Source organism: Leptonychotes weddellii, chromosome 5, assembly GCF_054177405.1.
Source record: "Leptonychotes weddellii isolate Sample4059 chromosome 5, ASM5417740v2, whole genome shotgun sequence".
In the NCBI taxonomy this organism is placed as follows: domain Eukaryota; kingdom Metazoa; phylum Chordata; class Mammalia; order Carnivora; family Phocidae; genus Leptonychotes; species Leptonychotes weddellii.
In genome coordinates, this window is record NC_138373.1 from 108,078,071 (window position 1) to 108,100,442 (window position 22,372).

Genomic DNA, 22,372 nt, shown 5'->3' on the forward strand with positions numbered 1-22,372 from the left:
GCTTGTTGGCCTTGTCCCATACCGTCGCATAATCTGATCACGTGTGAATTTCACAGAAGATTCATATTGTTCTGCTAGTTTGGTATTGAGGATTTGCTCATACTCCTCCCGAATTTTATCTTCATAGTCTTTTAAGAGACGCTCACATACTACTCCAACTTGTCGGAGGGTAAAGGTGGGCTGGTCCTTCTTCATCCAGGAGGAATCTGGAGAACTAGGTGCTGTGAGTGCTGAGGAATGAGGCTGACTTTCCGAAGTACGAGCTTCACTCTGATTAAGAACAACTTCTAAATGTCTCCACCTCTGATAACGACTATATTCTTGCTTTATGTTCTGAAAACTTTGTTGTGGTGTTGGAAGGCGCCGCTCGTTGCCGGGCGAGGCGGGCTGCTGCAGAGTCGGCGGTGGGGTCTGCGAGTGGAGAAGCAGCGGCGGCTCGGCGTCCGGGGGCCTGAGGCCCGGAGTGGGGCCGGGCAGAGGGGCGCAGCGCCGCCGCTTCGGGGAACCAGGGCTCAGCAGCGCCGCCTCGAACTCCATGGGCCGCTTCAACGTCGCCCCGCACGCCATGCGGCTGAGGGGCCAGGGACCGGGAGCGGACGCGGAGGTAACTGCGGCCCAACCTCCGGCTCCTCAGCGGAGCTCGCAAGCCTAGTCGGCTCCAGTGGCGCCTCCAGCACCCGGCGCAAAGTGTGTACACATTTTAGGGATATGTAGTTCCAAAGTGCCTGGAGGGGAGAGGAGTACCAGTTTCTTTTCCCACCTGCAGTGTGTTTAGCTGAACCCTTGCCCAACACATATATTATCTGCTTTTTAATCTTTGCAATTTTTTTTTTTTAAAGATTCCATTTATTCATTTGACAGAGAGAGAGCGAGAGAGGGAACACAAGCAGGGGGAGTGGGAGAGGGAGAAGCAGGCTTCCCTCCGATCAGGGAGCCCGATGTGGGGCTCGATCCCAGGACTCTGGGATCATGACCTGAGCCGAAGGCAGACACCCGACAACTGAGGCACCCAGGCGCCCCTAATCTTTGCAAATTTAATAGGTATTTAATATTCCATTTATATTACTACTAATGTGGCTGAGCATACCTATTATTGGCCATATATATATATATATATACACACACACATACATATCTTTATTACTCTTGCCAACTTGTAATAGTTTTAAAATTACTAACATCCATAATCCACCTTGACATCCTCCTACCCAGTTCCACCTCCCAAACTAATTTATGTACGTGATATGTGGATCTTATCTCCTCTATTTCTTCAGGGAATTATTCAATCAGTTATTCTCTTTCTTGGCAGTATCTTTAACCTCTGACTACTAGTTTTTCCTCTTGTAATAATAAAATCACTAAGTGTCCTCTTCTTCAGGAAAGACCCCAACTTTGTTCTTTTATTTGCCACCCTTCTCTGGCTACTGACCTTTCTCTTTTCCTTTACAGCCAAACTTCTTGAAAGAATTGTGTTCATGCGCTGTGTCCATTCATCTCTGTCTCTTCAATTCACTACAAGCAGATTTACATTAAAGTCTTCAATGCCTTCTTTGTTGCTAAGATTTTAACAACAATTGTATCATATATATATGATTTAAAGCCGGATACGAGATGATTTTCCCCAAATAAACTCAACTGTGTAAAAAATATTTGTGCTGGGAAAAGAAGTGACAGGTAATAAAATGAAAAATTTAAGTCCCTGCCAGGTAGTTGGGATGACTGGTGAGTTTTCTTTTTCCTTTTTTTTGTAATTTTCCTCAACTGAAAAAAATGTACTTTTCTATTAGAACACATTGCAATGTAATGCTACGTTTTCTAAAAGGCAGAAGAAAGGGCACCTGGGTGGCTCAGTTGGTTAAGCGACTGCCTTCGGCTCGGGTCATGATCCCGGAGTCCCTGGATCGAGTCCCGCATCGGGCTCCCTGCTCAGCAAGGAACCTGCTTCTCCCTCTGACCCTCCCCCCTCTCATGTGCTCTCTCTCTCGTTCTCTCTGTCTCAAATAAATTAAAAAAAAAATCTTTAAAAGGCAGAAGAAAATTAGAGAAGTGACGGGAGCCACTGGGCGACACTTTCACAGCAAGGAGCAAGAGCAGGTGGGCGCGACCCATGGCCCCAGGGCAGGTGTTCCCGCCGTGGGGCACGACTGGAAAACCTCCTGATAGGACTGTCTTCTCTTAGAAAGGCCCTCATGCCCTTTTCGCTCATCCCAAATGACCTCTGAGCATCTCAGCCTCTACTGTGTAACGGCTTCAAACCTCGGATAACCGCCAATCGCTTCCAGTTGCCCTGGTAACAGCCAGCAACCCTAGCCCCGCCCAACCCAGCTACCGTAGGTCTTCCCAGAATGCTGCGCGCCATTCGCTTCTGGTTCGGAGGGGGGACTCATTCCGGAAGTAGATTCCTGTCAGTCGCTGGCGAGCGCTGGCGGTGTAGCCTGTCTGTTCAGGGCTGTGGGGACCGTTTTGTTTTTTTTCCCAACATTCAAAGTGACTGGAAAGCTGAGGAAAGCCTATAAACTCACCGAATTTTTGTTGGTCCTCGATAAATGGATTAAACGTTATTAAAAAGCTGAAAGATGGAAAGCACTTTAAAATGATATGCAACTTCATGTGTTGCTGTGATATATTTAAAAAACTTCCAATAAAAAAGCAACTATTTTTCCTTTAGAAAACGAAGAGAAGCACAAAAAAACCCCACAAAACACCCAAATCTCATCCACATAGAAATAACCACTGTGAATCCTGGAGCAGTCTTCTAGACCCTTTCTATGCTTATGGTAAATGAAATTTCAAAATGGAATCACGTTTATGCCGTTTTGTAACTTAATTTTTATGATTATATTTAAAAAGATACTACAACAACATGGTTTCACGTATTCCATTGTATCTCTTGGGCATTGAAACTTTCTATCCTTTTTGCTCTTAATTAGTGCTGCAATGGAGAAATGAAAATCCTGATAGCTAAATCTTTGCCCATACTCTCGTTTCTTTGTGGTAATTACTTTTCTCTTTTCAGCTTAATCCTTTGTATTTGCACTTCCTTATCGCTCCCCTAACACCTTTCCATTCCACCCTATGTCTTTATACTATAAAGGGATGAAGTTACACAAATGGCATCCAAAGCTTACTCATTTTTTTAAAGTTTACTTTTCTGATTACAAAGGTAATATATGCTTATTGTGAGCACTAGGAAAATTCAGAATATAATAAAAATATCCCAATACCTAGGCAACTACTGATCATATTTTGGCATAATTTTTTTTCTACTTTTCTTTCTTTGTTGCCTTCAGTGATGAATATGGAAAAAACGTTTGCTAATTTGGTAGGGTAAAATTACAGCTTTTAATTTGCATTTCGTTTCTTATTCATGTAGCTGAATAATATTTCAAATAGTATTTCACGTGCTTATAGGCTATGGTCAATGTCAGGCCCCATCTTCTCTATCTAGCCTTTCCTGAATATTGAAGACTCATTACAATAACTGTAATAGTGTAGGTTTCTATATGCTTATGTTTTAGTTCTCTAAATAGGTTGAAGGCTGTGGGGTCCTGGGTAAATATTCAATATTGCTAAACCCACTTTTTCTTTTATCAGCAAAATAGTGATAATAATACTTATTTTGTAGGATTGTAGTGGAGGTTAGAAATAATGTATCCAAGGTGAGCTCAATAAAAAGCGGCTTAAGAAAACTATTATAATTTTAGCAATCTGTACATAGGAGGTGTTCGTATTTTTGTAATATTTCAAATGATGAATAATCCTAGCATCCCATCCAATGTGTTTATTTTTCATTTCCCCCCTCTATTAGTGCATTAGTTTTGCCCTTTAATGCTCTTCTTTTAATGGTTATCCTTGTGATTACAACATGTATCCTTGACTAAATAGATCCACTACAAATTAGTACTTTTACCACTTCCTGATGAATACAAAGTCCATGTTGCTGCAAATGGCAAGATTTCATTCTTTTTTTATGACTGAACAATATTCCATTGTGTATTTATAGCACGATTTCTTCATTCATTCATCGATGGACACCTAGGTTGCTTCCATATCTTGGCTATTGTAAACAATGCTGCAGTGAACATGGGATGCATATATCTTTTCAAGTTAGTGTTTTGTTTTCTTTGGATAAATACCCAGAAGTGGAATTACTGGATCATATGGTAGTTCTATTTTTTTAAATTTTTTAAAAGAATCTCTATACTGTATTTCATAGTGGCTTAACCAATTTACAATCCCGTCAATAGTGCACGAGAGTTCCCTATTCTCCATATATTCACCAACACTTGTTATTTCTTGTCTTTTTGATAATAGCCATTCTAACAGGTGTGAGGTGATATCTCTTTGTGGTTTTGATTTGCATTCAATCTAGATATTTATTAAGCACCCATGACACATAAAGCACTGTTCATAATCCTCAAGGTCTCCTGAGCCTATATTATTTCTATACATTTCTCACATAAATCATATGCTCCTCTTCATCCTCATCAATTCTCTTATCCTCAGTCTCTGCCATTATGCTTGGTCCATCATAGTAGGTGCTGAATAAATATGTGAGCTGAACTGAGTAATTTAGTGGAAAAAGAGGGGCGCCTGGGTGGCTCAGTTGGTTGATTGTCTGCCTTTGGCTTTGGTTGAAATCCCAGAGTCCTGGGATCCAGCCCCCACTCAGCGGGGAGTCTGCTTCTCCCTCTCCCTCTGCCCTTCCCCGTGCTTGTGCTCTGCCTCTCTCAAATAAGTAAATAAAATCTTAAAAAAAAATTTAGTGGAAAAAGAGAAATACAAATTAGTTAAAACCTGGCAGGCTATGATGAAAATGATAACAGATGCAAAGTACTTTGTACGTTGGGAGATCAGGAGAGAATAATTTTGATTAAGGTATCTGGGAAAGCCCTGTGGGATAGGTAGATTTGATCAGGACCTGGATCATGACTGAGGAAAGGTGCTTAAAGATGGAAGTGAATTAAGGGTTGGAGATAGAAGTAAACTGGTTGTGTTTTGTTAGCAGAAAGTTATTTGGGGTGGCAAGAGAGTAGGGTGGGCCATTGGGTCCAGGTGAGGCAGAAAAAAAAAAGTAGTTGGCTCCCACATTTTGAGGATTTTGATATGACCAGTAATTATAATTGCAGCTTTCAAACGTTACTGAAAAGTACTTGCTTTCGATATGGCTTTGGACGTCAGGAGATGGGTGGGCCAGATTGCAACTGGCCTGCTGGTGGAAAAGGCAGGGAGTGGGAGGATGCCTGAGACCTTCAGAGTGTGAGGGGACTTTAGTGGCCAGTACTGAGGAAGGAGTGTCCACGAGGAGGCGGGCTGAGGAACCACGCTTATTAGGATCGGCCAACCGCGGCAAAGGTCAGCAGCGAAGCCCACAGCAGCCCTGGAGACGCCAGCGAGTGCAGCGGCTAGGTTTAATTCCTCCAGCGGACGGGGGATCCAGAGCCCCGCCCCCGTCCCTCCCCGCGCCTCTCGCCCCGCCCCTCCCCGCATCCCTCGCCCTGCCCCTCCCCGCGCTTCTCGCCCCTCCCCGCGCTTCTCGCCCCTCCCCGAGCCTCTCCTCGCCCAGCGTCCCTTCCTGGGCTCCGAGGCCCCGCGGCCCCAACGTCCTCAGCCGGGCTCTGCGGCAGTCGCCCTGCCTGGGGCCGGGACCGCCGGCGGAAGGAGGATCTGGGCGGCCCGGTTGGCGGGAGGGCGGTTGCCTTTCCCGGATCTCATCCCCGGCCGCCCGAGGTGGGAGGAAACAGCGGCGAGGTCCGCGGGCGGCATGGCAGGAGCTGCGGACGAGCGCGGGCCCGGTTCCGCGGCGGGGGAACAACTGCAGCAGCAACACGTCGCGTGCCAGGTCTTCCCCGAGCGGCTGGCCCAGGGAAAGCCCGGGCAAGGGTTCCTTTCCAGCTTCTTCACCAACAACCAGAAGTGCCAGCTTATGCTCCTGAAGACGCTGGAGACAAGTAGGAGCCGTGACCCGGGGGTCGGCCGGGTGGTGTCTGAGAGCCGGAGGGCAGGGGTCTCTCGGTTCAGCCCCAGGTGTGGCAGGAGCAGGGTGCAGGCACCTCTGAGCAGGGTCTAGGTAGATTCGGCATCCTGGGGCGGGAGTGGTGGCGGGGAATGGGGGGGGGCGGGTTGGGCCTCAGTTTCCCTTTCAGAGGTGGGAAACTCTTGCTTGTGGAATGAGGGAGGAGTCGGATAGGAGTTTGCCCTTTTCGGTCACACTCACTGGTATGACAGGTTCTCCGATTTCTCATGTAAATTATGCAGCAGTATGGGGACTTGGGAGTGAGAGTTTGAAAGAGCCACGTTAACTAAGGCATGACTGCTGGCGGCTCGAAAGCAGTTTTGCAACTGCCCTTCATTGGGAGGAGTTCTTAACCTTCATACATGGATGGGCTTCCTCGTGTAGAAACCTCTGAGACGGACTACGAAATCGTGTGTATGCACCTGAATGCATTTTTCTGGGGAGAGCGTTCCTAACTTCATCATATTCTCAAAAAGGCCCGACCCCCAAAGGGTCAAGAACCACTGCTGTTAAATAGGGACAACCAATTCCTCTAGTCCCAGGGACATTGCACTAGAGATTTCTTAACTCCTTTACACTGACATGGACTTTCTAAGTTTACTTCAGATATGTTTAGAAAATAAAAGTCTTAAACCTACTTGTCCTAAAGCAAGGTTACTATCTCATAGCTGCCAATTACAGTTCAAAAGTCAACCACCCAAAGATTTTCCAACCTTCTTGAGATGACCTGCATATTAGGGAATCAAGGGAGAGGGGAGAAGAGGGGTAATGGGAATGAGGAGGTTGTATTCACTTGGAAATGTGTATCGAATGCCTCCTAGGTTCTGGTGTGGGGAAATAAGGATGCGTAGGGACCCGGGCTGTGCCTTTGAGAGGTTCTGAAGTGGAGCGCAGTGGAAAGAGGATGGGCTGCAGAGTTAGACATGGGTTCAAATTCTGGCCCCTCTCATCAGGTGTGGAAGACTTAACTCTCTGATCCCCTCTATCCTTATCTGCACACACAAAAAGGGACAGGTAGGGGTAAAAATACCTCGCTTAGGGTTGTGAGGAATAGGTTTTATGAATGTAAAGTGTGAGCGTATCAGGAGCTGAGTAATGGATAACTGCTTACTGTGGAAGAGACAAACAGTGGAGGAGATACGGAGGTGGGATGTGAAGATCGTGGTGGGCCGACCATGAGCTCCAGGAGGAATTAACAGGCCTCAACCCTCCCCTGGAGGGCTGCTTGGAGAAGTGTTAGTGGTATTAAAGCATCAACCTGTAGCTTTACCATCCTATCCCTAGGACTGGGCCTCAAGGGAGATCTTTGTTCCCTTTTTCTTTAAAGCAAATCCATTCTAAATACTGCAGGTCCTGTTTGAAGTACCAAACCACTGTGCTCCCTGCAATTATTATTGTTACCATTATTTTTTAGTAAGAGGACTATCGATTTTGGAATCCACTTCAACTTTGTAAAGCTTTCGTAGTTGCCTGAATAATAAATAATGCACTTAATATGGTTCCTGACGCCTGATATACACACACAAAAAATATTTATCACTAATAATTGTTTTACTGTTAACACTCTTAAGAGGGGGCAGGTTAATACAGCAGTAACCTATGCCTATGTTTCTCATCTCTCATTACTTTTTTTTTTTACTCACCTATTTTTGCTTTCAACACTTAAAAAAAACCCACCTTGATTTCTTTTCTTTTTCTGTTTTTTGCTTATGTCATATAATATGCTGCCCATTTGTACACTCAGACGAGACACCTATATGAAAAGTTGATATTAGAGGCATTTGGGTTTGTTGTACTTTCCTGTAATCATCACAGGCTCATGGATGCTTAGAAGGGCTCCCCAGGAGTCCTCTAGGCCTTTCCACCCCCATGTAGGAAAACCTCTGCACCATCACCAACCAGAGAGTTTCTAGACCTCTGCTGAAACAGGTTACCGATTCTTTGAGGTTCTTTGAGGCTACTGGTCTATTTTATTAGCAGCTTTAATTGTTGGAAAAATCCTTTCTCGTACTGTACCTTCTACTCTTTGGTCCTTGTTCTGCCCTCTGAAGAAATATTGATGGAATCTATTCCCACGTGGCACTCCTTCAAAACCTGAAGCCATTGCGGTCCTAGTTAAGTTTTTTATTCTCCTTTCCAAAGCCACAACGCCTTTCTTGCTTCTTACAGGACTTACAATACAAAGTCCTGTATTGTTCTAGTTGCTTTCCCCCGTGGAAGAGCTTCAGTTGGCAGGTCCTGCTTAGAGTGTGGTACTCAGAATGGGATCCTGTTAGCCTGTGGTCTGACCAGGAAAGATGCCAATGGGGCTCCTTAACTACCTTCTTCTAATCTGGATACTGTGCTGCAGTTCCTTTCTGTGGATGTGGCCCCCAATTCCCTCATTCTTTTGGTATGTGCTTTAATACAATGTTTTTGATCCTGTAACTAAAAATGGGCTTTAAAATCATTTTTGGTATTATTGAAGATGTTCAATAGTACCCATCTTGGTATTCGTATCAGTGTTTTATTTCATTAAAGACTTGTTTTTATGTTCATTTAAGCTTGTCTTTTCATATCCATGTTTACCAATTTTAAGATAGTATTACTTCATTAAGATTTGTGAGTTACTTTTTGATAATATACTGCTTTTTGGATAATTTAATTGGTTCTATTTTTTCCAATTAACATACTTAATTGAATCAATATCTTTTTAGATCCATATGTCAAACTTCTACTTGATGCCATGAAGCACTCAGGTTGGTAAGTAAATCTTTTTAAAATGCTGGTCTGTATTCTGGCTGCTAAAAACATAAAAACCCCATACTGGAGCTAACTATTTTTCACTTCAGGCCACAAAGCCTTTTCCATATGGTAGGTGGTGGGGATGGGCTGTATTCTTTCCAGGCAGGTCTTGTTTTCTGCATACATCTTCTGCCCTAACTCTAAATCTCTGGCTCTACCATTCACTTCTGGTATTTGATAAAGACCGCACGTAAAGTCTTGTAAGTAATTACAAACCTGGCTCTTCCACTCTACCAGACTCAGCATTGTCCTTCATGGAGAAGAAATCTCAGCTTGTTATGTAGGAGCCTTCCAGGTGGTGTTTAATTTGGAGGAGATTAGAGGAGGTGACATCTGAGGTCCACTTCTTAACCTTCTGGCCCGAGGGGAGCAACTCCAGCGTATTTCCAATATGTTCTTAATCAGTGGACCAAATGCTTTATGGAATCATGTCATGGAATTTGAACTAGGATAGATTTTGCAGGGACGATTTCCTTATATCACAAATGAGACAACTTAGTCGTGAAGGTTTCCCAAGGTTTCTTATGTGTTAGTGGGAGAGGGGATTTATGACCTGGGGCTCCTGACTCCTTACCCAGGGCTGTTTCCCCTGCACCGCATCCGCGTGCACACTGCTTTTGGACATTGTTTCTTTAATGCATGCTTGCCTTTTAGTGCTGTTAACAAAGAAAGACACTTTTCTTGTGAAGACTGTAATGGCAATGTCAGTGGAGGTTTTGATGCGTCAACATCTCAGGTAGGCATTTTTGCCCAGGTGGTTCTCTTTCCCGATATTTGCTAAGCACCTTGGCATGCTGGCCATTCTGTTGGGTAGACTTTGTATAAGATTCAAAAAAGGAATTAGTTATGGTTCTTCCTCTTAAGGAGCTTATGCTTTCACAGGGAAGATAAGACAATGATAAAGTTTGAGGCAGGTTAAACTATTTTAGGTGGGTGTGGTTACCACAATGGGATAGTAATGTGATTGCAAGATACCTACAGATTCAGCTAGAGCGTATAAAGCTTCTTCAGGGGCAAAGAAGACGAAGACTGTTGCCCAAATAAGGGGTAGCATGAGCAAAGGTGGTGTGTTGGGAAAGGACAAGGTATATTTGGGAAGTGGCATGTTGTCTAGTGTAGCTGGGGGGCAGGAATGTGTGGGGAATATGGGGAAATAGGATTGGAAAGAAAGGTAAGCCGTATGGTGGGAGGCTTTGAATGCTGAGCTAAAGAGTTTCATCTTTACCCCATGAGAAGTGATATACCTTTGAACATTTTTGGTTAGGCGAGTAAGTTTACTCATCTGGAAAATATGGGTAATGATTGTATCTATCGTATAATATAGTTAGGAGAATTAAATGAGATAGCTCATGTAAGGTACTTATCATAGTAAGCATTCAATAAAAGTTTTAAGCAATTGGAGGGTTTTGACAGCATCTTGGAGGTGGTAGAAGAATTAGGTCATATGATGAGAGTAGATGAAGTTTTTATAAGTAACACCTTCCATCTTGAACATACAACCCTGTTTAATAATACTTAGTTGTTTCCTCCTGGGGAATATTATATGTATTTTGGTTATTTATAGGTATTTCACAGTAATCATGGGAAAAGGAAACATAGCATAGGAGTGAAAGGTCTGGGTTTTGGAGTCTGGTGGAGCTGAGTTCAAATCTAGTTCCCCTGCTTATTAGCTGTGGGGCTTGGGCAAGTTATTTGCCTTATTCTCAGTTTCCTCATTTGTAAACTGATAATAACAATACTTGTAGCTCTCAAAATGGGTCTTGGTGAATTCATTTCCCCCTTGGGGTTAAATAGAGTGGATATTTTGAACTTTTATCTTACTTCTCAGCAGTGTTGAGCATAGTTGGGCACTCTCTCCTTTTATTTTTATAAATTATTTGTATCGTGAAGTGTTTCATTCATGCAGAAGAGTAAGAAACCTGTATGCATGCTTTTGGTCATAGCAATAAAATGAATACCTGTGTAACTGCCACCCAGATTTGAGAAATAGAACTTGCCAGGACTTCAGAAGATTGTGTCCCTCTTGGATCACATTTCCTCTCTTATTCTTATCACATTTCCTTTCTTATTCTGACTCTTGTGATAATCATTTCCTGCTTTTCTGAATGGTTTTACCATCTTTATGTACAGTCAAACAATGTGTTATTCAGTTGCCTGGCTTTTAAGTTTTATACATGGAATACTTTGAGTTCTGTGTGATGCTTTGTAGTTTTATGAAATCATACAGTATATAGTCTTCTGTAACAATTATTTTGTTGAGATTCTTCCATGTTGTACACACCTCTCATTTACATAGCTGGACTGTTATATAGTCTTCCACTGTATGCCTATATTGCAGTTTACCGTATTTAATATTGTTTCTGACTTTGTTGTGAACAATGTCGCTGTGAATATTTTTCACCCTTTCTCCTGGTGCACATGTGCAAAAATTACTCCTGGGTATTTGTCTAGAAGCAGAATTGCTGGGTCATATAGTATGCATACACTTGGCTTTAGTGGGTAATGCCAGACACTTTCTTCCCCTGGTTCCCAGTACATGACACTCTTCTGGTTGCTTCTTTGCTAGCTCACCTTCCTCTATCAGCTGCTAAATGTTGAAGTCTCTTAATCCTTGATGTTAGATCCCCTTCTTTGCTTCCTCTATACTCTGCCAAGGGGATCTCATTTATTTTCCTAGGTCAGAGCTCTCTTTTGAACTTCACATTTGTATATCCAAATGCCCACTTCACACCTACACTTGGATATCTTAAAGGCACCTGAGACCTCACAGATTTGTCCAAGTCCAAATTGATGGTTTATACCATCCCCTATCCCCATCCAACCTGGTGTTGTAGTTTTGCATATCGCAGTGAATGGTACCATCCTCTATCCTATTACCCAAGCCAGAAATGTAGAGATCATCCTTGTACCTCTGATTCCCTTCCCATATTCTATATCCGTCACCGATTTTTATCCAGTTTACCTCCTAAATATTTTTTTTGGGGGCATCCCACCATCCCTGCTCAGGTACCATTATTTCTTGCCTAGAATACCTCTTTAGCCTTCAGCTAGCCTCTCTGCATCCAGTTTTGGTCATCTTCTGCTTATTTTTCCAACTGTAGTCAAAAGGATAAAAATAAAAGCACCCCCGTTTCGCTCCTCCCTTTCAGTGACTTCCCACTGTTCTCAGGATAAAGAGTGATTTGGCTCCTGCCGACCTCCCCAGCCTTATCTCGTGCCTGTCACCTACAGCTCTGTGCTACTAGTCTGCTTTCAGCTTCTCAGACATTCTCTTCTGTCAGCGCTGCTCCCCTTTGCACAGGCTGCTCTGTCTGGAATGCTCCCTTCCCCACCTCTCAAATTTAATTCCTATTCACCCATGAGATCCCAGTTTAAACATTCTTTTTGCAGAGATGCCTTTCCCAATCCTCGAGACCAGGTCAGGCATTCTTATTGTATGTACTCATGACATCCTGGATTTTTCTTCATGACAACTGTCATTGCATGTCTTTAATTTTGGGAAATATTCGATTAATTTCTAGTGCCATTTGTAGATTATACATTAGAAATTATAATTATAGATTATAAATTATAAATAATTATAAATCTACTAGTAAGTCTCAAGAAATATTATTGAAAGATGAATGTTGGATGAATGTATATAAAATAGCTGGCACATATCCCGGTGTCTGGCACGTAGTAAGAACACAATAAATGGTAACTGTTGTTATTAGGATCCCTTATGTGTTTATTATTCTTATAGGGTCCTGCTCAGTGTGCTGTTGGCTTTTTGCACTTCTTTCTGAAGGTCTTTCTGAGGATTTTTCCCTGGCAGTTCTAGTAGAATGAGACAGTGGTGGTCATTCATTGTTGGTTCATTGCTCATTCAGAAACTTGATCAGAAGCAGTTTACATGTATTCTCATTTAATTCTCACAATTCTATGAGGTAGGTACTCTAATTATCTCCTTTTTAGAGTTGAGGAAACTGAGGCACAGAGAGGTTAAGAAACTTGCCCAAGGTCACTGAGTTAGTAAGGAGTGGGGCTGGAGTTTGAATCTGCTTCATTCCAAAGCCCACTCCTAGTATGACGCTGTGGAGTCCAGCAGCCCACCGAGGATGGTATTTAATTAAGTGCTTCAGTTCAGACAGAAGAGGGAGAAGTTGGTCACTGGGAACGCTTAATTGAGCATGTACTCTAGGACCAGGCCTTGATGGATGGGGAGGTGTGGGGTTGAGGGAGGAGAGTGGGTGGAAGCTCTCCAAGCTGGTGAGCCATCTCACGCCAGAGAGAAGGTGGGAGTTACAAAAGGAGAGTAGATGTTAGACATAATGGAACTTCTCCTATTTTGGTGCCTCCTAGATTGTTTTGTGCCAGAACAACATCCGTAATCAGGCCCATATGAACAGAGTCGTCACCCACGAGCTCGTTCATGCGTTTGATCACTGTCGCGCTCACGTTAATTGGTTCACTGACGTCAGACATTTGGCCTGCTCAGAAGTGAGTTTTATTGTAAAAGATACTTTCTCCCCCTGGAACACTCTGAGTTTGAACATTTATTTATTTATGTATACTTATGTATTTATTTTTCTTGAATAATTTTTTATATTATTATTAACATATAATGGATTATTTGTTTCAGGGGTACAGGTCTGTGATTCATCAGTTGAGTTTGAACATTTAATTGAAGTGTAATGCTTAAGACTCTCTCTCCCTCTGCCCCTCACTCCCCACCTCAAATAAATAAATAAATCTTAAAAAAGAAAACCTAATTGAAGTATAATTTACTTAAACATACTCCTTTTCTTCCTGTCATGGTTCCATGTTACTCTTAGATTTCCATTTTTAACTCCTGAACACAGCTTTGAGACACAACAAGAGATATTTTAAGTATCTTCTTAGAATTGTCTTAATTATAACCTTTAAATCCTAGTAATAGTAATGACTTTATAATAACCATTTTTAACCAAATAACCATTTTTAGTATATGATAGATATATTTCATATATATATGTGTGTGTATATATATATATATATGGTATATAATAACCATTTTTAACCAAATAACCATTTTTAGTATATGATAGATATATTTCATACATATATGTGTATATATATATGGTATATAATAACCATTTTTAACCATTTAACCAAATAACCATTTTCCCTGTGGAATATACTGTATAATATAAAAACTAATGCTAGTTAACCCTGGCTGAGGACTATGTGCCAAACACTGTTCCTTTTGTGGATTCTTATTGTGTCTACTCAACAGTCCATCCAGGTAGATGCTATGATCTGCATGTTCTATGTGTCGAAAGGGAGGCGTTGATTGAGATCCATGGTTAGTAAGTGGCAGAGGCAGGATTGCAACCAGGGTTCTTAACTGTCCTGCCGCGCTGCCTTCCATACGTGGAGCGCCTTGCTTGCCCTAGAGTAAGACATGTAGTCTCAAAAATACGACATAAAAAGTTTTTATGGTAATAATAAGCACTTTGGGTTGCTCTCAGAAGTGCAGTATATTTATGCTCTTAGACATATGTATTTAATACGAGCATTTCATTAATTGAAGAGTGCAGTGTGCTGAGAAGTAAAAAAAAAAAACTAATATAAATTTAAGTGTATACTTTATAACTTAGATTATTTTCTCTTTCCCTTGAAATTAATAAGCAGCCCCACTGCCTCTAATTATAACTCATATTATTTGGAGAGTAGACTGAAACCTGAGTTTTTAAATAGGTCTCTCTCTTGGACGTTATGAGAATTAATGCCTGTTAGCTAGCTAAAGTATGTTAAGGGCCTTGAACTCCTCAGAGGAATGAGGCCATGTTGTAGAAGTCACAAGAAGTGGGCCATTCTGTTTGCAGTACATCAGCAAAAATGTGGCCAGGTTGGCTGTAGCATTCATGTGGGTAGTTCTGGTAGAAGGTAGAAAGACCTTTTCATCTACTGAAGCTGCATTTTACCTTAAAAATATAGTGAATTAGAAAATATGTCCTAACTTCAGGCTGTCATGCTCATAGGGAATGTTCTTGTGTACACACAAACTTTATTATCCTAATGATCTGAAGCTTAAATTACTTTGTGGTCTTTCTTTCATTCTTCTTTTTTTCTTCTTTCTTTCTTTCTTTTTACTCTATTGCTCTTTGGAAATTAAAAAAAAAAAAGTCAGTTTAAAATAATTTCTCAACTTTTGATTTAAATAAAATTTTAGAAGTTTAAAAAAAAAAATGTTCTTGTGCTTGGAATGTTCTTGCTTAAGTTTCAAGAACTTAATTTTTCAAAGGACAATTGAGGCCCCGGGGGATGGCATCAATTTACACAGGTTTAAGGGAGGTTCCAAGAGAGTTTCAGTGTTTTGGGTGAAGGGCAGGAGGTTCCCATTCTCAAAGTGTCTTAGATGTTGTTGCATTTAATTTTAAGCTTACGTTGAAATTGAGTTTGTAGATCTTTGAAAGAATGCTATCTTGCAGTCCTTTTGGTAATTTCTAGAAATGTTGTATCTTGTGGAGTACATGGACTTTAACTCTGAGGTCCAGCTTTCTGACTTTTGGTTTCAAAAGGAATTAGTTCTTTCAATAAGGTTATGGTGTGAAGTTTTGAAAGTTCCCTTTGATAAATGATTGACCCTCCCCCAAACCCCCAGTTTATTTTGCATTGTCTAGTCTAGCTCATGGATATCTGCTCTTTTTCTTAATGTAAGAATAACTTAAAATAGTCTATGTCAGAGTTTAAAACATTCTTGAAAAAGATCCGATGGATACTCTGTTTTCAGAAAGACATGCTAATTTTAAATTCTTTTTCAAAACTTTTTATAGAGCAAGAACACTTACTTTCCTTCTCTTTGCCTCTGTCTTTGTGATAGGTTCGAGCTGCTAACCTTAGTGGAGACTGCTCTCTTGTAAATGAAATATTCAGGTTGCATTTTGGATTGAAACGACATCATCAGGTAAAACTAACATATGAAATCCCTCACCCTTCAGAGTGCTAGGAGTGGAAATAATGCACAAAGAAATGAGAAGTACATTTAGTATTTGAAACGTGAAAGAACTACTTCTATGGGAAGAATACAGAATGTATCCTGTTGAAGCCAAATAGATGGAGTTTAGTTCTACTTTTTAATTATGGGCAAGCTGTGTGACTCAGCGAGAGATTCTAATAGTGAAAAGAACTATATGATCTTGTTCTTGGGATCCTTTTGGAAGCAGGTAGATGAAGACCCGATGCAAAATCACAGCCCGTCTGACTTTGATCCCTGCAGTCCGGGACTTGTATTCCCGAGACAAAAAAGTCATACCTATCGGATCAAAGACTGCCCCACAGCACAGGTTATGGCCGGGTAGTAGTGCTCCTTTAAAGGCTGTGTGACATGACAGCAAAGCTTTGAATCAGCACAGCCCTGACGATGATAAGTCTCTCCTCTTTTTCCTTTGGGTAGCGGCCACCGAAAGCGAACAGAACTAGCAACAGGAGGGAAAGTTTGGGGAGGTGGTGGGAGCCTGGTGGAGGGAGAACAGTTGTAGAGAATGGAGTCCCTGCGTTCGTACGGCATGTACCCAAGAGACACCGGCATCGATGACAGTGACTGATGGCCAAATATGGTAAAATCACCCAGTTTTAACAGGAATGAATTACATTTGGAAAGAAGTAAACCTGAACTGTGGTCTCTACGTGTGCCTCCCAAACCTGTAGCTCCAGGAGACAATTTTTTACCATCGTTTCTTCCCCTGGAAGGGAGAAATGTCCTCTTTCTGGCAATTGCTGCCGTAGCTCCATATGGTTCATCCTCTCTTTCTTCTTCCTTTATGCCTGAGGTTTATTTTTAAAATCAGTGTTTAGTGTAATTTAGGTCGAGAAGCACTGGTTTATATTCTCTCTTTTTTTTTTTTAAGATTTTATTTATTTATTTGACAGACAGTGAGAGAGGGAACACAAGCAGGGGGAGTGGGAGAGGGAGAAACAGGCTTCCTGCGGAGCAGGGAGCCCGATGCGGGGCTCGATCCCAGGACCCTGGGATCATGACCTGAGCCGAAGGCAGACGCTTAACCACTGACTGAGCCACCCAGGCGTCCCACTGGTTTATATTCTGATACTAGTGAGCATCCCCAGCTCAGGCATGCTGACCAGGGTGAAGTAAAGCAGGAAACACACACAGAAGATGAATGATTGACAGATTGCATAGCTGTAAGAACCAGTATTTGGTTATTTTTCATGAAAAGGTTAGATGCCATTCTTTTGAACTTTAGCTTGGGCTTGTGGAGAAATAAATGGATTTAAAGCTCTCCAAGAATTGGAATGGCAGGACCTTATGTTTCTTAACATATTTAGAATACTGAGAAATTCTAGCCTATTACTGTGTAACATTAGATAATTTATTTTCTTAGATAGAGAATTTAATACCCATGCAAAGAACGCTCAGGGAAAAAAAAAGGTTGTTTGATTTTTTTTTTTTCCTCCTGAAAAATTAAGACACCTTCAAATTTTATGTATATGCATGTGTAGCTTCCTTTTGCCTCCATGGGAGATGCCCCTCTTGAAGGAAAGATTATCTAGTATTAGTCAACTGGAAAGTAAAGGAAGAGAGAGACATAGAAGTAAAGTATATTTTAAATCTATTTAAATTTTATTAAAAATCCAACTAGAACCTTATTTATAGATTTTTTTTTGGTTTGTTTTTTTGATTTTTGCAAATTGGGAGTTACTGTTTGTTGGACTACCTAAAACTTCAGAAAATGACATCTGGTTATATTATTGGAAAAGATGAAAAAATGGAGGAGGTCTTATTTTTTATTTTTTTTTTAAAGATTTTATTTATTTATTTGAGAGAGAATGAGAGAAAGCACATGAGAGGGGGGAGGGTCAGAGGGAGAAGCAGACTCCCCGCTGAGCAGGGAGCCTGATGCGGGACTTGATCCTGGGACTCCAGGATCATGACCTGAGCCGAAGGCAGTCGCTTAACCAACTGAGCCACCCAGGCGCCCTGGAGGAGGTCTTATTTATACCTAAATAATTTTAGGTTGAGCTAAACATATTCCATAGAGTTATGTTTCTACTTTAGAATGACAGAAATGAATAAAATAATACGAAAGGGAATTAATTCTTTTTTTCCATTAATATTTTAAATTTAAATTCGATTAATTAACATATAATGTATTATTATTAGTTTCAGAGGTAGAGTTCAGTAATTCATCAGTCTTACATAAAACCCAGTGCTCATTACATCACATGTCCTCCTTAATGTCCATTACTCAGTTACCACATCCCCCCACCCACCTCCCCTCCAGCAGCCGTCCGTTTGTTTCCTATGATTAAGAGTCTCTTATAGTGGGGTGCCTGGGTGGCTCAGTTGGTTAAGCCTCTGCCTTTGGCTCAGGTCATGATCCCCGGGTTCTGGGACTGAGCCCCGCATTGGTCTCCCTTCTTAGCGGGGGGTTTTCTTCTCCCTTTCCCTCTGCCCCCCTTCCCAGCTTGTGCTCTTTCTCTCTCTCTCTCTCAAATAAATAAATAAATAAATAAATAAATAAATAAATAAATAAATAAATATTTTAAAAAAAGAGTCTCTTATGGTTTGTCTCCCTCTCTGATTTCTTCTTGTTTTATTTTCCCTCCCTTGCTCGTTCTCTCTCTCTTTCTCTTTCAAACAAACAAACAAATAAATAAATATAAAAAAAAAAAAGAGTCTCTTATGGTTTGTCTCCCTCTCTGATTTCTTCTTGTTTTATTTTCCCTCCCTTCCCCTATGATCCTCTGTTTTTTTCTTAAATTCCACATGAGTAATTGTCTTTCTCTGATTGACCTATTTTGCTTAGCATAATACCCTCTAGTTCCATCCATGTAGTTGCAAATGGCAAGATTTCATTTTTTTTTTGATGGCTGAGTAATATTCCATTGTATATAAATACCACATCTTCTTTATCCATTCATCTGTTGATGGACATCTTGGCTCTTTCCACAGTATGGCTATTGTGGACATTGCTGCTATAAACACTGGGGTGCAGGTGCCCCTTCGGATCACTACATTTGTATCTTTAGGGTAAATACCCGGTAGTGCAATTGCTGGGTCATAGGGTAGTTCTATTTTCAACTTTTTGAGGAACCTCCATACTGTTTTCCAGAGTGGCTGCACCAGCTTGCATTCCCACCAACAGTGTAAGAGGGTTCGAAAGGGAATTAATTCTGACTGTGGTCAGACATTATATAAAATATCATTATTTCATGATTAAATTGTCATTTAAGTTAAAGCCACATACTTTTCTTTCTCCTTAGACCTGTGTACGAGACAGAGCCATTCTTTCTATCCTGGCTGTTAGGAATATCAGCAAAGAAGTAGCTCAAAAGGCTGTTGATGAAGTTTTTGAATCTTGTTTCAATGACCATGAACCTTTTGGAAGGATCCCACATAACAAGACTTATGCAAGATATGCTCATAGAGACTTTCAAAACCGTGATCGGTATTACTCAAATATATGAAGAAAATGACATTTTATATTATGGAGCTTCTGTGATCATGCAGAAAATATGGTTCTTAAGTGGACAAATATATAAAATGTAAATGATCAATTAAATACAGATAAAACACAGAAGATACTGATTCTAGCATATGATCAGAAAAAGTAACTGTGATAAAAGTGAAACTGCCTTTAACTCCAAGGCAAAAATTATAACTTTATAGTTAACCATTTGGTAAATAAGGCAAATAAATTACATTTTTGTATTTTTTTATGCTGTACTGGTGTTTTTTATTATTTGTGTGTTTTTTTAGATTGTGATTTTTTTTTTTACACGTGATCATTTTAAAATTTGATTATGAAACCTGTGAAGTGTGTCCTTGTATGAAGTTGATAGGTGACCACTGTTGGTATTTACATTAAATGTAAAGAAAAATGTACTGCTTTTATTATAGGACATTTATTGAAATGTTATGATGGTCAAAATATGCAAAGAATGAAAGTTGGGGATGATTCATTCAATGGTCCATGCCTCCCTTCTTCTTCTTCTTTGCACATATATGTGGGGACTATATGGCTTAGTTTTCTGGGGACGGTCCTAATTAGATTTTTTTTTCTTTTGTAAAGGCAGTGCATTAAATTTATAACGTAATTGAATTTAATTTTTATGTATTTATAAGATTTTTCATATAATCATTCTCAAATCTTTTGTCAGGCCCTGTGTCTGAGGTTTAGATTCACAAAACAGGTCATCTTATCTATTCCCCTTAACTGGTAGCTGCATCTTACACCTGTCTTTGGCAAATGTTTCTTGGCCTATGTCCAGACTGAAAGACAGTGATGCCTGTGTGTAGATGTGGCTAATTAAGGATTTGAAGACAAGGAAGTTAGCAGGATTCTTTCTTGTGAGTTAAAATTTGATTAAATTATGAAGTGATACCCAAGCTTGATAACTTATTAAACATTAAAACAAGGTTTGAGGATTCTGGGGAGACGGCAGAGTAGGAAACAACAGAAATCTGTTTCCCCACCTAGACAAAATTGCACTGGCAGAATCTTATATAAATATTTTGAACCTCGAGTCTGAAGGCTCCTAATTTTCAGGGAAAGGCTTGGGTGGTAAATTGCAGTTAATTTTGGTCAATTTCAGCTCTTAGCGTAGTAGTAGCTACCCATCTCCCACCACTCTGCCCTGTGGCAGACAGCAGTGTATGTGTTCCTGGAGTAGCGTTGACACAGATTGTGGAGCCAGGGTGGGCAAAAAGCGCCCTGTCTTCCATATATTTGGGACCTGCTCTGATTGTGGCTTTTGAACACAGGTTCAGAGAAAGAGGTGGTGGCATTGTTGCACCCCCTCCCATTTTTGCAAACTGCTTTCCATCTGGCTCAGGTGACTTTCAGGGTCTTTAAAGGGCTGGTGACTTTTGTCGTCCTTCATTTTCCCCTTTTGGGATCCAGACCTTGAAGACTAGGCCATTCAAAAACAATGGCAGGGGCGCCTGGGTGGCTCGCTCGGTTAAGCGTCTGCCTTCAGCTCAGGTCATGATCCTGGGGTACTGGGATCAAGCCTGCATCGGGCTCCCTGCTCAGTGGGGAGCCTGCTTCTCCCTCTCCATCTGCCACTCCCCCTGCTTGTGCCCTCTCATGCTCTCTCTCTCAAATAAATAAATAAAATCTTAAAAAAAAAATGAAACAAACAAACAAACACCAAAAACAATGGCATATACAGGTGGAATTAGAAAGGCATCAGGCATGCCCAAGGAAAGGCACAGGCTCAGAAAAACCCAAGTTTACGCCTCAGGCTGATCCTTGGCCCAGAGACAGCCTGCAACAATTAAAAGCAAAAACAAAAACAAACCCCAAACAACAGCTAACCCTGAGGAAGCAGAAGAATCTGATTTTCAGAGTTACCACATTATTACATTCAAATGTCCAGTTTTTTAACCCAAAAAATCACAAGGCATACAAAGGATACACAAGACATACACAGAAAAGTGTGGTCCATTCAAAGGAGAAAATAAACTAACAGAAACTTTCCCTGAAAAAACCTGATGGTGGATTTAACAGACAAAGAATTTAAAACAACTGCCTTAAAGATGCTCAAAGAACTAAAGGCAAATGTGGAAAAAGCCAAGAAATGATGTACAAACAAAATGGAAATATCAATAAAGAGATAGAAAACTTAAAGAAAACCAAAAAGACCTGGAAAGTACAATAACAAATGACAAAAATCCACTTGAGGGATTCAAAGGCAGATTTGGGCAGGCAGAAGAATCAATAAACTTGAAGAAAAGGAAAATTATTGAGTCTAAAGGACAGAAAGAAAAAAGAATGAAGACAATGGAATAGAGCCTAAGGGACATGAGGGATACAATCAAGTTGACCAACATATGCATTGTGGAAGTCCCGGAAGGAGAAGAGAGAGAAAGGGGCAGAGGGAATATTTGAAGAAATAATGGTTTGTAACTCCACATTTTCTTTTCTACATAATTTTAGAGACTAACACATTAAGGAAGTTATTAGTTTATGTTTTGGGGCACACAATGTATAAATACATAATTCTGTGTCACCAACAACTGAAAAGGATAAAGACAGTTTTAAAGGAGAAGAATTTTTGTACCTTATTGAAGTTACACTGGTATAAATTCAAAATAGAGTGTTAAAACTTTATGATGTTAAATGTAATCCCCATGGTAACCACAGGAAAATAGCTATAGAATATACACAAAAGGACATGAAAAAGGAATTTAAATGTTCACTATAAAAAATCAAGTACACACAAAAGAAGAGAGTAGTGCTGTACACGGGAGACAAAAAAGGTGTAAGGTATGTAGAAAAATACATAGCAAGATGCCTGAGGTAAATTTCCTCTTATCAGTGATTATGTTATTATTTTAACAGATTTTATTTATTTATTTATTTATTTATTTATTTATTTATTTATTTATTTATTTATTTTAAAGCTAGAGAGCATGAGCAGGGGGAGCGGCAGAGGGAGAGGGAGAGAGAATCTCAAACAGACTCCATGCTGAGCATGGAGCTTGAGGCAGGGCCCAATCCCATGACCCTGAGATCATGACCTGAGCTGAAATCAAGAGTCGGATGCTCAACTGACTGAGCCACCTAGGCGCCCCTCAGTTATTAT

At 40.8% G+C, this 22,372-nt stretch overlaps 1 protein-coding gene and 1 pseudogene across 4 annotated transcripts; one reads left to right on the forward strand and one right to left on the reverse strand.

The window, feature by feature from the left end:
* Window positions 1–921, reverse strand: part of LOC102740566 (akirin-1 pseudogene) — a 2,367-nt pseudogene extending 1,446 nt beyond the window's left edge.
* A 4,620-nt stretch (window positions 922–5,541) lies between these two features.
* On the forward strand, window positions 5,542–19,498 carry ATP23 (ATP23 metallopeptidase and ATP synthase assembly factor homolog). 4 transcript variants are annotated; one of them, XM_081821969.1, is made up of 6 exons: window positions 5,542–5,951; window positions 8,713–8,758; window positions 9,455–9,536; window positions 13,142–13,279; window positions 15,645–15,728; window positions 19,046–19,498. In XM_081821969.1, the coding sequence occupies exons 1-6, from the start codon at window positions 5,765–5,767 to the stop codon at window positions 19,247–19,249; spliced, it is 741 nt and encodes a 246-aa protein (XP_081678095.1). In that variant the 5' UTR covers window positions 5,542–5,764; the 3' UTR covers window positions 19,250–19,498. The 4 variants fall into 4 exon arrangements, with proteins under 4 accessions (XP_081678095.1, XP_081678094.1, XP_081678092.1 ...); XM_081821966.1 differs by lacking the exon at window positions 5,542–5,951 and adding an exon at window positions 12,543–12,726; XM_081821968.1 differs by lacking the exon at window positions 9,455–9,536 and having other exon boundaries at window positions 5,858–5,951.
* The last annotated feature ends 2,874 nt before the right edge of the window (window positions 19,499–22,372 follow it).

Bases quoted from the DNA above. Each gene is read 5' to 3' on its own strand.
- ATP23 (XM_081821969.1), top strand. From the start codon at position 5,765: ATGGCAGGAGCTGCGGACGAGCGCGGGCCCGGTTCCGCGGCGGGGGAA. The intron at 9,537-13,141 runs GTAGGCATTTTT...GGTGCCTCCTAG, and splicing joins TTGATGCGTCAACATCTCAG to ATTGTTTTGTGCCAGAACAA. The intron at 13,280-15,644 runs GTGAGTTTTATT...TCTTTGTGATAG, and splicing joins GACATTTGGCCTGCTCAGAA to GTTCGAGCTGCTAACCTTAG.